We start from the raw sequence: 16,850 nt of genomic DNA on the forward strand, positions 1-16,850 counted from the left end.
GAGAAGTTTTGTTTACTTCCGGGTTGTCAGAGTCGTAAACAAGAGGGGCAGCAACACGCCCACGACGCCGAGAAAAGCGGATTAAAGTCCCGCAGAGATGGCAGGAGAGACCGAGGACGAGATTCCAGGTAAATAACTATAGCTAAATAGCATATTTACCCTTAAAACTAAGTGAATTATATCTAAAGTGTTGAATGAGCCGTTAGCGTGCATTTAAAGTGCAGTTTAGCTTCTGCTTTAGCTCGCTGGCTAACGGAAAATAAACAGTTTTAGCTTCACTTTCCCTGCTTTAATCATATATTTAAGTATTTATTATACACGTTATTACTCACAAGTTGGTGAAGTATTTCAGGTTATCGGCTGTAAGTGTTTTCTTTCCTCTTTTCTTAGCTGGAATAACTAAAACAAAGTTGGTTTTTAATGTGTTTTCTATTGTTAGAAACCTAATATCTGTAACTGAGAAGCTAGTTTCTGATCTGCCTTCATTCAGTTAGTCTTTACATAATGCACACACTTCATTACTGAACTACAGTTTAGAGGTACTTCTACATGAGTATTTCCATGTTATGCTACTTTAAATGTCTTTTAAAGGGGAATTATACATTTGTATTGCAGTATATTTACCCCACAGTTAAAGTCACTGATCGAAGAAGTTGTTTTATTTAAGTAAAAGTACTAATACCGAGGTGTAAACAATTATCTGTAATATCTTGCATTAAATCTTGAATGAAGTCTAACATATCCTGATTTTAAATGGTCTGATATTAATCTTAGTGTCTGTAATAAGTTAATCTTGGACACTTTATTTCAGAACAAATGACAGATGATGAAGATATTTATAGGCAATGCCGCATGATGTATGCACAACAAACATTCTCTTACCTAAGTTGAGTGTGTGTACAGATGGAGTGCAGATGTCTCTGTTCAGAGCATATTGCACACCACTTTGCACATTTGTGGTCAAACTACAGAAAAGCAAGTTTACGGAAACTTCAAGTAGCTTATAAGGATGCCATGAGGATATTGCTGAAGAGACCTCGATGGTCTAGTGCAAGTGAAATGTGTGTGGCTGCAGGAGTCAATACTCTACAAGCTGTCTTAAGAAATCTCATGTATAAATATATTTGCCGGCTTAATGACTCTGATAATGAAATCCTCTTGGCCTTATCAAACATAAGGTTTAGTACTACACGCTACCAATCACAGCTGTGGAGACATTGCTATAGTTGTCTCTTTGTAGGACACTGATTTAAATTATTCTTAAACTATGAATTTGTTGTATGTAATTTATTATGTGTAATGTCTTGTCTTTTATCTGGACCCTGAGTCTGTAATAAAGTTTTGATTGATTGATATTACCATTAAAATATACCAAAAGTACTCATTATGAAGAATGTATCTCTGAATAATTTATAGTATCGCATTGCATTTTAATTATTGATTCATTCACATGTTCATAATTTAAATGCAGAAGCTGTTACTACAATTTTGCAGTTTGCATCCTCGTGTGTTTGTTTGTTGATTTAGTATAAATAATCTATAAATACAAAGTAACCTCAGCTTTAGTTGAAGACCCATACACTTCACTGATAATTAATTCATTGAATACTTTCTGTAATTGAGATGTTATTCCTCTTCTTCTCTGTCAGAATCAGGGGCAGTTTTTACTTTTGGAAAGAGCAAATTTGCGGAAAACGTCCCGAGTAAATTCTGGCTTAAAAACGACGTCCCCTTAAAGATCGCCTGCGGGGACGAGCACACCGCCTTGATCACAGGTAAGACACATTTCACACGTCTTTGACTGGACTTGGAAACGTTTAAAATCTTTAAAATATCAGAGTTTACAGATGTATCTATGAAGACAACAAGTAAAGTCTTTCTCATTCTGATTTCCCTGCAAGGAAAATGTTATTTTGCCCACAATGAAATACATGTGTGCCTCCTACTTCTGTATTTAATCACGCTAAACCTCAAAATGCACCTCAAACACCTCAGAAATGTTCCTTTCTCTCCACAGAAAATGGGAAACTCTTCATGTTTGGGAGCAACAACTGGGGCCAGCTGGGTCTGGGCTCCAAAGCGACCGTGAGCAAGCCGACGTGTGTCAAAGGTGTGTCTTTAAAAGAGCTCTTTTCCCCAGTTTACTCCCAAACAGGTGGGAGAGCGCTGGGTGCAAAATGCTGCCTCCGACACCTGCTGCTGACTCTTCAGAGGGACCTCAGAGCGACCTCAGAGCGACCTGAGAGGGACCTGAGAGGGACCTCAGAGGGACCTGAGAGGGACCTGAGAGGGACCTGAGAGGGACCTCAGAGGGACCTGAGAGGGACCTGAGAGGGACCTGAGAGGGACCTGAGAGGGACCTCAGAGCGACCTCAGAGCGACCTGAGAGGGACCTGAGAGGGACCTCAGAGGGACCTGAGAGGGACCTGAGAGGGACCTGAGAGGGACCTCAGAGGGACCTGAGAGGGACCTGAGAGGGACCTGAGAGGGACCTGAGAGGGACCTGAGAGGGACCTCAGAGGGACCTCAGAGGGACCTCAGAGGGACCTGAGAGGGACCTGAGAGGGACCTGAGAGGGACCTGAGAGGGACCTGAGAGGGACCTCAGAGGGACCTGAGAGGGACCTGAGAGGGACCCGAGAGGGACCTCAGAGGGACCTGAGAGGGACCTGAGAGGGACCTGAGAGGGACCTGAGAGGGACCTGAGAGGGACCTGAGAGGGACCCGAGAGGGACCTCAGAGGGACCTGAGAGGGACCTGAGAGGGACCTGAGAGGGACCTGAGAGGGACCTGAGAGGGACCTCAGAGGGACCTCAGAGGGACCTGAGAGGGACCTCAGAGGGACCTGAGAGGGACCTGAGAGGGACCTGAGAGGGACCTCAGAGGGACCTCAGAGGGACCTGAGAGGGACCTGAGAGGGACTCTTTTAGGATATAGAGAAATAGTTGTATAGTTGTGTCTCTCCGTGTGCATGCTCTTCGTGTGTGAGAGCCCTGCTGGAGGAAACCCAGAGATTTGTTTCTGTTATAATCCCAATCTGGAGGGTCTGTAATCTGCTGTAATCTGCAGAGAGGCTGCGATCACATCTCTGTGCACTCATGCTACGATTAGATGTACTGAGGTAATCAAGTAAAACACATTCCTAGCATGTTATCTTTTATTTAGGTATTTAGGTATGTTCCAAAATACATTTAGAGACTTTATTAAAACAAGCAATCTAACAATCCTAACTCCTCTCAACTCAAGGTTGCCGGTCGAATGTAAGTAAGTAGACTGCATTACATCATAGCATTTAGCTGAGGCTTTTATCCAAAGCGACTTACAATAAGTGCAATAAACCATAAAGAGTCAAACTAAGGACAACAAGAACAGTGCTGACATGTTTACTCCAAATAATCCCGACCATAGTAAGAGCTGCTGCATCACGGTATAAGAGAAACAGCTGGGTCTTCAGTTTGCAAAGGGGGGAGTTGGCATGACTAAGTACATTCACTTGAGTATTGAGTATTCAAGGTACTTCTACTTCACTTGAGTAATATCGTCTCCTGTCACTTGTTATTTCCAGCTCAAATGTGCTTTAATAAAGATTCACTTCTTCTAATTCCAGCTCTGAAATGTGAGAGAGTGCAGACTGTGGCCTGTGGGAGGAACCACACTCTGCTCTACACAGGTGAGGGTCTACCTGGTGAGTTGGCTTTATAAACAGGTCATATCAAGAGAGATAATGTGAGGTGTGTCTTCCTCCGTGCAGCCCAGGGCGGGGTGTTCTCCTCGGGGGGGAACAGTGAGGGTCAGCTGGGCCTCGGGGACTGTGAGGAGAGGACGTCCTTCCAGAGGATCGCCTTCTTCGACTCGCGGGGACCAATCAAAATGCTCGCTGCCGGCTCCAACACCTCGGCCGTGCTCACAGGTGAACTTCAGATTGTCATTATGCACAGCAGCTGGGAGCTCTGGGGTCTAACAATGACATTATTGTTTATTAATATAAAGGGAGGTCAGGTACTCTTTAAAACAGATGCTAGCTATGGGTACTTTTTACTGAAGTACATTTCAAAGTTCTTTACTTCTACTTGAGTAAAGAAGTTTAGTCAGTACTTCTACTTTCACCAGAGTATTTTTAAACACGTGTATGTGTACTTCTACTTGAGTAAAGGATGTGTTCACAGAGGGGGGGGACCTGTTCATGTGGGGCGACAACACGGAGGGGCAGATCGGTCTGGGGAAGGAGAGCCACGCCTCGACGCCACAGGAAGTCAGCGTGGGGCGCTCCATCAGCTGGGTGTCCTGCGGGTACTACCACTCCGCCTTCATCACAGGTGAGCTCCGGGGGAGGGGTTATTGTGCAGAGATCTTCTGACTAAAGGGAAGTCCATTAGGGGTCTTTTGGGGCGAGCAGAGAAACTCTTCTGTTGTTCTTTACATCAGTGATTGTGTCTGTTCTACAGTACTGCAACACTACCTGGTACAAGTGTTTGTCAACAGCTTTCAAATCTAACCTGCTCCACCTGTTAGAAATCTGCTCAAAGACTGTTGGTCACCCTGTCAGAGACTTCCTGACTCACAGACCATAATAACCGGAGAGGCAACAACATCCTCTGGGACCCAAAGCATGCTCTGACAGAGAATCTGAACTGCTACCATCTGATGGAGATCAATAAAGTCAGACTGAAGCATCCTTTGTGCTCCAGTCCTCTCAGTAAACACAGAGCTGCAGATCAGATGCACGCTGAAGGCTCTTTGAGCAGCTCTCATTGATCCTGATGTGATGTTCCATGTTTGTTGTTTGTTTCTCATGGATTGTGTCTTGATGTTTGTCTGTTGATGTTCCACATGGAGCTGCTGGGATGCAAGGAGCATTTCAGACCTGATCTGACCATTGAAGTTTTACCGTATGGTATTAATATAATAATTGTGTGTGTGTCAGAGGACGGAGGGCTGTACACGTTTGGGGAGTGTGACAGTGGGAAGCTGGGTCTGAACACGGAGCAGCTGCAGCGGCACCGCGTCCCCCAGCTGGTGGGGGGGCTGAGGCAGCCGGTGACCCAGGTCTCCTGTGGGGGGGGGCACACCGTGGCTCTCACAGGTACACTATACACATTTCTGTTTTAATTCAATATTTTACTATTTTTGTACGGCTTTATTTGCATCGTTTAAAAAAAAAAAAAGCTAAATAATCTGAATGAAATGAAATAAAAGTGCTTTATTTTATTTTCAAAGAATATTGTTCATTTATAAATCTAAAGTTTTTTGTATTTTTTAACTATTTAAATCAAATTATTATATATTTAATTTTCTATTAAAATAATGCTGGATGTTTCGTCTCTCAGAGGACGACGTGTTCACGTTCGGCCTCGGTCAGTTCGGACAGCTCGGTCACGGGACGTTCATCTTCGAGTCGCGGCTGCCTCGACGCATCGAACACTTCAAGAAAGGACGAGTGTGTCATGTGACCTGCGGAGAAAACCACACGGCTGTCATCACAGGTACCAACGGATTAACTCCAAAGTTACTCCTGCTATAACTTTAATAACACATCTCCTCTGGCTGGAAGAGAACTCTCTGGACTTGAACTCACGCTGTTCATTTTACATTCTAATATTTAATATTCCATTGCTCACATACTTATATCATATCCTGTTTATATGTTGTTACTGTACATTTGTATTTCAACATGTATATCTTCTCAGATGAGGATCAATAAAGTACTTCTGATCTATCTTAATGTAGGTATGGCACAGTGCGATGCAGAGTCTCAGATGGATGTGAATACCTCTTGTTGTGTTTTAATGTTCAGACGGAGGGTTGCTGTACACGTTTGGAGACGGTCGTCACGGTAAACTGGGCCTCGGAGACGAGAACTTCACAAACCAGTTCAAACCCACGCTGTGTCCGCGCTTCCTCAAATACAACGTGCAGGCGGTACGTGTTCGAAATGATGTTCATAATAATTTAAAGGTCTCCTATCATGCAGAATGCACTTTGTGATGTCTTCTCTACATCACCATGTGTCCCCGGTGTGTGTCCGGTGTGTGTCCGGTGTGTCAGGAGCAGTGGTTGCGTTAGACTTTTTCGTTGTCTGTCATTTTGACGGACAGGATCGTAACATTTCCGTCATAATCCATTATTACCCGTCATTTTATTTTTCATGTTTTAATGATGAGACATATTTAATATTTATGTTTGGGTACTAAGCAGCAAATGTTCAATCATTCCTTTTTTTTATGATTCATACAGAACCTTTAAGGGCATGGAGAAAAAGAAGATGAACAGAGACACCGACTGTGCGGTCACTTTTCATGTCAAAACGAATATGAATGATTTATTTTTCCTTGCCACTTGCTTGTCCCTCTGCTGCTGGCTGAACGTTGTCAGTTGTAGTCTTACTGGCTTGTCCTTCATCCTCCACTGCATCAATCCCTCTTTTTTCACCTCGTTTATCCACACCATCACAATTACTGGGCTTATTAAAAAAGCTTCGGACACTCAGCTGCCGTGACATTTTGCGATTGCTAAAGCCGGTTAAACAACGAGGAAATCAACGAGGTCAAATACAAGACGAGACAATAGCTACTTAATATCCACACACTCGCTACCAACTGGACAGGGGTGTGAATTACTAAATAATAGTTACAGTAGAGTACAGTAGATCGCCCTCAGTCGACCTGGCCACTAAGGATGTAATATAATGTGGGCCGCTGGTGGACATTTTGGCGCTGTTCCGAGTTGTGCTCTAATCTGTCAAAATGACGGACTGCTTTCAGAGTTTTCCGTCATACTTGGAAAAATTACGTCATAGACGGAAAATATTCGGTTAACGCGACCTCTGGTCAGGAGACTCACAAAGTGTCAGGAAATAAACCCCTCTCTCTTTTCCTCCGTACCCACATCTCTAAAAACGGGGGAACAACGGAGCTGATCCAGATTATCTGCGTCATGACGACATTACTCAAATGTGGGCGGGCTTTTCAGAAACAATGAGACGTGTTCTGGAAGTAATATGGTCTGTGTTTACATTAGCATGCTAACACCCAGAGCTAACCTGTACTGGAGAGAGTATGTGTGAAGAAGCAGGACATCAAAAGGAAGTCACCTTGTGGTAAACCTGAGAGAGAGAAAGAGTTTGAGCTCCATACTGTTTCAGAGAGAATCCTTCATGTGGTTTGGAACATGATATTTTTAAAGCTATATATCTGAGAACTATTATATGCCTACAAATTATATAATAGGAGACCTTAAAATAAGTTCAAAGGTACATTTAGACGTTTTTAATTGACTTATCCAAATGTGCACCCTGTCGTTACCAGGTGACGTGCGGCGGGTGTCACATGGTGGTTTTGGCCCGTCCCAGGGACCCGAGCAGCACCGTGACTCTGGAGGAGGAGGACGTGACAGAGGACTTCCTGTTGAAGCCCTACGTGGAGCTGCTGGGGGACTCCATGGACTCCTCCACCCTCCAGAGGAGCCTCTCTGCTCGGGTCCGCAGGAGGGAGAGGGTGGGTACTCACACACACTGGTACTGCACTTAAACGTATTCAAACCGTATTTCATTTTCAAGATTCAAGATTCAAAGGTTTTAATGTCATATGCTCAAAGCTACAGTGTAGAAATGGCAATGAAATTCTTCTGCTAAAATACAGAAATACAAAATAAAAAGTAGTGCTACAGTAAAAGTCTATATACATGTCAATAGAATTTTTGTTTGTGTATCTTAATGTACATTATTTAACTTCATATTCTGTTCCTCACCTGGTAAAGACAGAGGCAATAAGACTATTAAACACCTGAGCTCTGTGCCCCGACAAACATTCATCTGTTTGCAATCTACTATTTAGGATATTTAGATGCTAATACATTTGATTATACATTAACAACATTGCTATTCTGTGATATCTCCCCCCCCCCCCCCCCAGGAGCGATCTCCGGAGCAGTTCGGCTCCATGTTCACACCTGGCTTCCTGCAGCCTCCACCCCCCGTCTGCAACCACACAGCCAGCAACAGACAGGTGCTGAACGGCTCGCACCAACACAGGAGCGCAGGGTCAATGCAGCAGGGTACCTACCTCCACCTCCACCTCCTTTCCTCCTTCCCTCCTTCCCTCCTTCCCTCCTTTCCTCCCCGAAGGCCATCCCTTGTTGCTCAGATTTAATTTAAAAGATCGACTTGTTTCCTGGGATTGTTTGTTTCTTGTCAAAGAGAGGAAACCGTTCCAACCTGCCGTTCTGTTTCCTCTCACAGACGAGGTGGTGGAGAATCTGACGGACACCGACAGCGTTAGAGGCCTCGGGGAAACCTCAGATTTCCTGAACATGGTGAGTGTCAGTGAACGCACCATCATGTCTCAAGTCTTCTCCACTTGAGAGGGACTTGAACTATTTGTATTCTCCGAATTAAACTGGCACAGAAATATTCATTTTAAACATGAAATCAGTCTCTAGACCCAAGCTCTTTTAACATCTCAGCAAATGTCATTATATAGATTTCATTAGAAATGTTTTTAACGAATCAAATGAATTATTTTTTAACAAGAAAGAGTGTCAGTGAACGCACCCTGAGGATCTGAGGATGCTAATGTTCCTCCTTTTCCCTCCTGACAGACTCACGTGATGAAGATGGACGCCGGTGATAAATCCCTCACTCTGTCTCCGGTTCAGAAGGTAAATCTTTTCAATCTCTCTCCTCTCATTGGCTCAAACACGGAGAGGTTCTCCTTCACCTGGTGGATATCTGAGGTGTTTTTAGCCACAGCAGAATTATTATTTATGGAGCAGCTTTCATGTTTCTGGTATCAGTACTTTACTCCAAAACTTATTTTTCAAACACCTGAACTTTCTACTTCTTACATGTTGAACACAAATACCTGTACTTTCTACTTCTTACATGTTGAACACAAATACCTGTACTTTCTACTTCTTACATGTTGAACACAAATACCTGTACTTTCTACTTCTTACATGTTGAACACAAATACCTGAACTTTCTACTTCTTACATGTTGAACACAAATACCTGAACTTTCTACTTCTTACATGTTGAACCCAAATACCTGTACTTTCTACTTCTCACATTTCCCAAACAGGCTGGTTCCTTTAGTTTGAATGTGTGTTTGGTGGCGTGATCATTATTATTTAGAGTCATTGCGTGCCTATTGATTTGAACACGATCCGTGTATCCATCATTTCCTGGTCTTCTCTAAAGAAGAGGGACCAATGAAAACGTTGTCATGTTGCCGTTGTTCAGCATGGAAACATTCATTAGCTAACAATGACATTATTGTTCTATTAATATAAAGGGAGGTCAGGTACTCTTTCAAACAGCTGCTAGTTATGGGTACTTTTTACTGAAGTACATTTCAAAGTTCTTTACTTTTACTTGAGTAAAGAAGTTTAGTCAGTACTTCTACTTTCACCAGAGTATTTTTTAAACACGAGTATGTGTACTTCTACTTGAGTAAAGGATGTGTGTACTTCTACTTGAGTAAAGGTGTGTACTCTTGTCCTCTCTGTTTGTCCTGCATGTCTCTCTTCCTCTCTAACGCATGCCTCTTTCTCACGCTGCTTTCTGACGGATAGCGGAAGGGTAAGAGCTCTAAAGATCAGATTAAGATCAGTCGTTTCTCTTCTCGTGAGAGCAAAGCGGTTTCTCCTCGCCGGGCGTTACCCACGGAGCTGCTGAGGAACCCGGGGACTACTCTCAGTCAGAACAAGGAGAACCTGGTCCTGGCCATGGAGGAGCTGCAGAGACCCGGTAAAAACAAGAACATCGCGGACATTAGGAAGGCGGCGTCCAAACAGCGACTCCGACCGACTCCGGGGGAAAACACGCTGATGGAGGTCGCCAGGGAGATTAAAGCTGTCCAAAGAAAACCCATCGCGGTGCAAAGTGTTAGCTCTCCACACACACAGGTGTTTCATCTGAATGAGCAGGAGAGTCTATCGGAGGTCAGGTCCAAATCTAAAGAGGGTAAAGACTTATCGAAGAAATCTAAGAACGAGAAAAACCAAAAGGAGGCGAAGGCGGAAGTTGGGGAGGGAACTCCGAAAAAGGCGTCAAAGCTGGGCCTCGTCGCTGGAGCCGCCTCCATCGCAGCGGGGGCGCTGATAATGCACCAGGTGGCGTCCAGAGGTTTGAATTCACCATGGCCATCTTTATCAGAGAGCGTCAGCGGCGTGCTGACGGAGCAGAGGACACGGTCTGAGTCTCACGATGAAGATTATAGAAACAAATCAGCCGTGAGCATCAACATCATCCCTCAGAGTCCTGAAGGAGGCAAGGAAACAAGTCAGGAGGAGAGAGAGGAAGAGGGAGAGGAGGAAGGAGAGGAAGTCAGTCACAGCGTGGAGAAGGTGACAGAAGATGATGAAGAGGACAGCAACACTCTTCAACCAGAGGAGGAGACTGATGAAGGAGAGGAGGTGAGTAAGGATGAGGAAGAGGAAGTCAGTCACAGCGTGGATCAAGAAGAAGAAGAAGACGGCAACACACTTCAAACAGAGGATGATGAAGACGAAGATAAGAGCAGTGCTGAGGAAGAGGAAGGGTCGAGTAATGAGACAGAGAGCGCAGGAAGAGAGTCTGAAAGTGAGGAGGAAGAGGAGGGGGATTTGGGAGAGTGAGAGTGAGGAAGAGGAGGGAGAAAGTGAGACCTTGAAGTCTTCAGAAGAGGAGCAAGAGGAGGGAGAAGGAAGTGAGACAGAGGGAGGAGAGGAAGATGAGGAGGAGGGAGAAGGAAGTGAGACAGAGGGAGAAGAGGAGGGAGAAGGGAGTGATGAATGAGAAGAAAGTTGAGACAAGGGAGGGAGAGGAAGGAGGGAGAAAGTGAGACCTTGAAGTCTTCAGAGGAGGAGGGAGAAGGAAGTGAGACAGAGGGAGGAGAGAAGAGGAGGGAGAAGGAGAAGTGAGAAGAGGGGAGAAGAGGAGGGAGAAGGGGATAGGGAGGAAGAAAGGGAGAGGAGAGGGAGGAGAGGAAGAAGGAGAGAGAAGGGAGAGGAGTGAAGAAAGTGAGAGAGAGGGAGGAGAGGAGAGGAGGGAGAAGGAGAGGAGAGAAAGGGAGAAAGGAGACGAGGGAGGGAGGAGGAAGAGGAGGGAGAAGGGAGATGAAGAAAAGAAAGGGAGAGAGAGGAAGAGGAGGGAGAAGGAGTGATGAAGAAAGGGAGAGAGAGGGAGAGAGGAAGAGGAGGGAGAAGGGAGTGATGAAGAAAGTGAGAGAGAGGGAGGAGAGGAGAGGAAGAGGAGGAGAAGGGAGTGATGAGAAAGTGAGAAGAGGGAGGAGGAGGAAGAGGAGGGAGAAGGGAGTGATGAAGAAAGTGAGACAGAGGGAGGAGAGGAAGAGGAGGGAGAAGGGAGTGATGAAGAAAGTGAGAGAGAGGGAGGAGAGGAAGAGGAGGGAGAAGGGAGTGATGAAGAAAGTGAGACAGAGGGAGGAGAGGAAGAGGAGGAGGAGGGAGAAAAAGATGAGAAGGAAGAGGAGGAAGAGGAGGATGAAGAGGAGGAAGAGGTTGTCAAAAAGACAAAGTCAGCTGAAGTCCAGAGAGGTAAACCCAGGAGCAGACAGAGGTCGGGGGTCAAAGGTCAGGCGGCAGACGAGGAAGAGGAGTTCTGGGACGACGTGCTGCCACAGTACCTCAACCTGAAGTAACTCTGAGGAAGACTGTGATCTTCATCCAGCCATCGATCACTGATCCATAGATGGAACACTCCTATTGGCTAGCGCTCCAACACATTGTGCGTGATAGGCTAAGGGGGCGGGACATCTCTAAGCAGGTCGACCAATCAGAACAGAGTGTGTGCTGCGTAACAGGCAGTATGAGCAAACAACCATGCACCATCGAGCGCTGCACCATCGAGCGCTGCACCATCGAGCGCTGCACCATCACAGTTGGATTCACCAAACAACAAACTTAAAGTGGACCTATCATGCTATATTGTAATAATATAGTGTAGGACCATACCTATATAAGGCATATTTATACTTTTATGCATTTTAGCCATGCCTCATTTCGCTCAATTTGAAAAATGTTAGCTCTGTTTTAGCAAGGGCAGATTCTGTGAGAACAGCACCACCTACAGGCCTGGCATATGTACTACAGCGTCTCCAGCGCTTTCGAACGGCAATGGCCGTGGCTGTCTCCTCCTGATTGGTGGAGTTGGCCCAATAGCCGTAGCGCCACCGTCCTGACGTCAGGACAGTGTTCAAATCTGGATCAGTTTTTATCAGATCCGTTGCAGCCCCTTTTTTAGAGATTTGGGTATGGAGGAAAATAGAGAGGGTTGTGTTTTCTGACACTTGGTGAGTTCCCTGGAACACCGGGGACACATATTCATGTAGAAAAGACGTACAAAAGTGCATTTTGCATGATAGGTCCCCTTTAAACAAATATTAAGCTGCATTTAAAATGTTTTAAATCCAATCATGAAGTTGTATTAGGCCCCGTCCACACGGAGACGAACCGTAGTCGTTTGCAAAAAAGTCTTCCGTCCACACGAGACCGCTCGACCCGCTGGAGACGCTGTAGTACATATGCTGGGCCTGTAAGTGGCGCTGTACTTCCGCCACAAAATACTCCAAAAGCAGCGAAGAAGACCCCAGAGCATGGTTGCCTGGTTACCCTTCTGTTTATTCTCCTTGGTAGATTTAGCAACATGGAGTTCATGTAGTTCTCCATGTCCACTTGTTGCTGATGGTTGTGGTCGAGGAGCTGTAGATTTTGCACTAACATCTGTATGATGGTCCGTAGCGTCTGGAGCACGAACGCAACCCTGTGATCCGCCATTGTTGTTGTTGTTGTTGGCGAAACACATCAGCAATGACGCAGGTGACGCAGGGGTGAGCAGCAGAGGTGGGGAGAGGCGGGGCTATGGCGTCATCGTTATCAGGAAATGATCGTATAGGGCGTACACACGGAGCCGCAAGCGTTTCGTCCGCAGACCTACCCACTCCGGGAGCCGTTATCACAGCCTTATAGCTCTCTCTCTTATCCACTATCTGCTTTCACTAAAACTCATCTCATGTTTGTTTTTATTTAAATGTGGCTCGAACCCTCTTCCTATGTCATCACATTGTTTATTTTATACTCTTTATTTATTATTCTATATATGTGGAATTCCCATTGTCTGTTTTTACTCATTTCTGTTTGTAATAAATAACTGTGTTTTATTTCAATGATCTTTTTTGTGTTGTTTTGAATTAAGACATAGGTTTAGATCCCTGATATATCAGTAAATCCAATCAAAGGAAATGCAAATGCACCGTCATCATGTCTGTTGCTTTTCTATTTTCCATCCAGTTGTGTTGAGTGTTTCAGGTGGGCTTCTTTTTCATTCTCCCGTCACATCTTGGTGTTTGAATCCCTCTGTGTGTCCTTCCCTGCATCCTGTTCCTCCTTTCCCCTATTGACCCTTCCCTACAGTAATTGATTAGTTATAGTTGAACTGAAGTATTGGGAAGACACTACAGGTAAATACAAAATGTACCTTTGCCAATGAGGCGTAATGCTCGCTCCTGGTGAGTTAAGGAGACATCTAAAGACCCAAAGCTACTCAAATAATCTCCTAAATGTGGATTTTTTAAGACATCTATGGCAGAAAAACACCTAAAAGTTTCCAAAACTGCTTTAAAAAATATATATTTAGCCTGTAGTGTCTCTCCCTGTTCTTTAACTATGAGTTGTTTGATTATACTGATCATTGAATGTCTCTAATTCACTCTTTCTGTCAGGATTTGATCAAAGGATTTGCTCAGACGTGGAGCAAAGGTGAAGAGGAAGTAGAGGAGGAAGTAGAAGAGGATGAAGATACATCCGCGGAGACAGAGGGAGCGTCGTCGAGTTTTGAGTCCACAGAGGGGCGGATAGAGGACACTCAGAGTGATGTAAGTCTGCAGAGACACTTCAAATGTCCAATATTTCTTTATTATTATCGTGTTGACGTGATCGGATCTTTCCAGAAGCCTGAAGAGCTGCCGAAAGAATCCACACCTGAGCAGACAGGTGAGCGCTGCTAGAGAACATTATATATATATAACACTTAACCCGTTGTTCCTCACTAAAGACATTATAAACAACACATATTTTCAATAACTCGTATATATAGTCAGAAATAAAGTGTGAATCCAGAATACACAGGTCATGGATTATATAACTGAAAATTAATAAATGTTTAGATACAATAATAACAGACTTAATAACTGTCTGATTTCCACAACAGCTGAAATCACAGAGAAGCCCGACAGCACAAGTGAAGAAAAACCGGCCAATGGGACGACGGAAAGCAACTCCAACAGCCAATCAGCAACCAGCAAAAAGGTACAGTATGAGATCCTATTAACTAAAGAACAGCAGGTTGTTTTTAGACACACTAGGTGCTGCGTTAAGTGAAATGTAACCATTTAAAACCGTCACCTTGGACTTTAGAAACTGTAATGGATTCACTATTTTCTGAGATGCTAAATGGATAAAGTATTTAGCAGATTAAATGACAGACTAATGTCCTCCTTCTCTCAGCTCTCTCTCTTCAGACGGCTCTCCTTCTCCAGGTCGAAGCAGAGCATCGACAGAGACCCGACCCCAGCAGGGAGCACCGTCAGCGGGGAGGCCGGGGTCAAAGGAGAGCCTCCCTCTGGAGCTCCTGAAGAACCAGAGGAAACAACGAGAAGTCAGAAGTCTGTTCCCTCCAGAAGCCCTCGCTCTGGAGCCTGCACCCTGCTGTGACCCCGAGAAACAACTCTCAGGGGTCCCCAAACTCACCCTGATGTCTAACAAGATTCAAGTTCAAGGCTTTTATTGTCATTTGCACAGAGCTACAGTGTAGTTATGTCAATGAAGATCTTAGGCTCCTCCTCCAACAGTGCAACACAATAAAACAGATCAAATAGTGCAAGTCAATTGTTCCCTCCTAAACTAGGGGTTCAAAGGGAAGTAACAAAATATACAAATAACCGAGAGAGAGGAAACTGATTTGTGAAGCCACAAGATGATGTTTTAATGAATCCAAAATAAAGACGAGGGCTCACCGGCCAGTTTGCAAAGTCACCTCATGACAAAAGACCATAAACAACGCACTATTTAGAAGAACTAGAGAGAAATAGTGCAAGGAGAGTCTATACAAGTCATTGGAATATGATATATTAGATCAATAGGTGCAAACAGATGGATGTTATAATAATAATAATAATAATAAATGGAATTTATAAAGCGCCTTTCACAGGACCCAAGGTCGCTGTACATGGTGGACAAGTACTCATCCATCCTCATCAGATTTTCTACGACAGGACGGTTAAATAAAATGCACATTTAACTATAATGACATTGTTTTAAGAGATAAGATAAGATAGGACTTTATTTAACCCGAAGGAAATTGGTGTGCCAGAGTTACAAAGATACAATAAACACAGCAGCATAATAATACAACTGTGCACTAACAAGAGCAATTCAATAACTACAGGAAACAAAGACGGTCACACAATGAATGTAAATATTAGCAGTATTGAGTAGTGCAGAAAACCGTAGTGGCAGATACGTAATTGCACGTTATCATAGAACATTATTGCACATGTTATATAGCAGAGAGTGTTTTGTAATGATGGTAAAAAAACACACTGCTATATAACATGTGCAATATTATTAACGTGCAATTACGTATCTGCCACTACGGTCTTCTGCACTCCTCAATACTACTAGAACAAGCGATGGACATCCTCTGAGATTATAGTCGTCGTCCCAGTCTGAAAACACAACAGAGACTGTGAGGACGCAAAATACCACTTTATTCCATCTTCAGGATCAGAGGGCGGTAAAACACTGCACGGTGTCTAAAGGGAACCTCCACTGAAAAAGCACGAAACACACGTACAAACCTGCATAAAAGCCTCCTGCAGATGATGCGTGTGTGACTTTATTATATTATGTTACGTGGATTACTCCTTTAAGGATCTTATTTACGAAGAAAGCTTTATATTAGATATTTTAATCAACCACTATCTCTTCACAAGTGACCTACAGCTGGGCGTTGTTCAACTATCGTGTGGCACATACTTCCTACCTGAGCCTCCAGTGTGTGTGTGTGTGTGATGTTTTTAAAGATGTATATAATCGTATTTATTTTGACGTGGTCCATGAGCACATTTGCACTTTTTGATGTGATCTGTTTGAAAGAGAGATGCATCGGTTTTATATCCTGATATGATCATCTCATTTCAACTGTTTTTTTTACCTGTTGGATTTTTGTGATATCAATAAAACCTTTTGATACGGAGCTGAACATAAAAAGCCTATTTGTTTACTAATAGCAGAGTTGTAAAGTAACTAAGTACATTTACTCAAGTACTGTTCTTAAGTACAATGTTGAGGTACTTTACTTCACACTTCTACTCCACTACAGTTCAGAGGTACATGGTGTACTTTTCCTCCACTACATGTATTGAATACCTTTAGTTACTTCACAGATGTGGATGAATGATGTGAAATATAATCAAGTGTTAAATCAGACTTTAGTTCCACCTGGAGTAAATCCACAAGCTACCCTGCAGTATACAAAGTCATTCAAACTAGCTGCACCTTTACCAGCTTTGAGAACACTTTCATGATCAATCATTATAAAACATATCATATATATTATTCTGAAATGGACCAATCTGCACAATGACTACTTTTACTGTCGCTACTTTCACTATATTTTGATGATAATACTTTTCTACTTTTACTTGAGGAACATTTTGAATGCAGGGCTTTTACTGTAACAGAGTATTCCTACACTCTGGTACTTCTACTTTTACTCAAGAACAAGATCTGAGTACTTCTACTTTTACTCAAGTACAAGGCCTGAGTACTTCTACTTTTACTCAAGTACAAGATCTGA

General features: G+C 43.8%; 2 protein-coding genes across 2 annotated transcripts; both read left to right on the forward strand.

The window, feature by feature from the left end:
• Positions 1–39: 39 nt before the first annotated feature.
• Positions 40–16,247, forward strand: rpgrb (retinitis pigmentosa GTPase regulator b). Its single transcript, XM_034135393.1, has 17 exons — positions 40–128; positions 1,650–1,775; positions 2,018–2,110; positions 3,607–3,669; positions 3,751–3,909; positions 4,166–4,315; positions 4,924–5,082; positions 5,327–5,482; positions 5,794–5,918; positions 7,304–7,492; positions 7,910–8,051; positions 8,236–8,309; positions 8,595–8,654; positions 13,714–13,866; positions 13,942–13,984; positions 14,202–14,299; positions 14,498–16,247. Exons 1-17 carry the CDS (start codon positions 98–100, stop codon positions 14,702–14,704), a joined length of 2,028 nt encoding a protein of 675 aa, XP_033991284.1. The 5' UTR covers positions 40–97; the 3' UTR covers positions 14,705–16,247.
• LOC117486821 (glutamic acid-rich protein-like) lies at positions 9,465–10,633 on the forward strand. Its single transcript, XM_034135394.1, has one exon. It carries the CDS (start codon positions 9,722–9,724, stop codon positions 10,610–10,612), a length of 891 nt encoding a protein of 296 aa, XP_033991285.1. The 5' UTR covers positions 9,465–9,721; the 3' UTR covers positions 10,613–10,633.
• Positions 16,248–16,850: the final 603 nt, after the last annotated feature.

Source organism: Trematomus bernacchii, unplaced genomic scaffold, assembly GCF_902827165.1.
Source record: "Trematomus bernacchii unplaced genomic scaffold, fTreBer1.1, whole genome shotgun sequence".
Taxonomy (NCBI): domain Eukaryota; kingdom Metazoa; phylum Chordata; class Actinopteri; order Perciformes; family Nototheniidae; genus Trematomus; species Trematomus bernacchii.

Excerpts from the sequence above, each read along its gene's own strand:
- rpgrb (XM_034135393.1), top strand. The coding sequence starts at position 98 with ATGGCAGGAGAGACCGAGGACGAGATTCCAG. Across the intron at positions 7,493-7,909 it reads GGGTCCGCAGGAGGGAGAGG|GAGCGATCTCCGGAGCAGTT; the intron begins GTGGGTACTCAC and ends CCCCCCCCCCAG. Across the intron at positions 13,985-14,201 it reads ATCCACACCTGAGCAGACAG|CTGAAATCACAGAGAAGCCC; the intron begins GTGAGCGCTGCT and ends TTTCCACAACAG.
- LOC117486821 (XM_034135394.1), top strand. The coding sequence starts at position 9,722 with ATGGAGGAGCTGCAGAGACCCGGTAAAAACAAGAACATCGCGGACATT.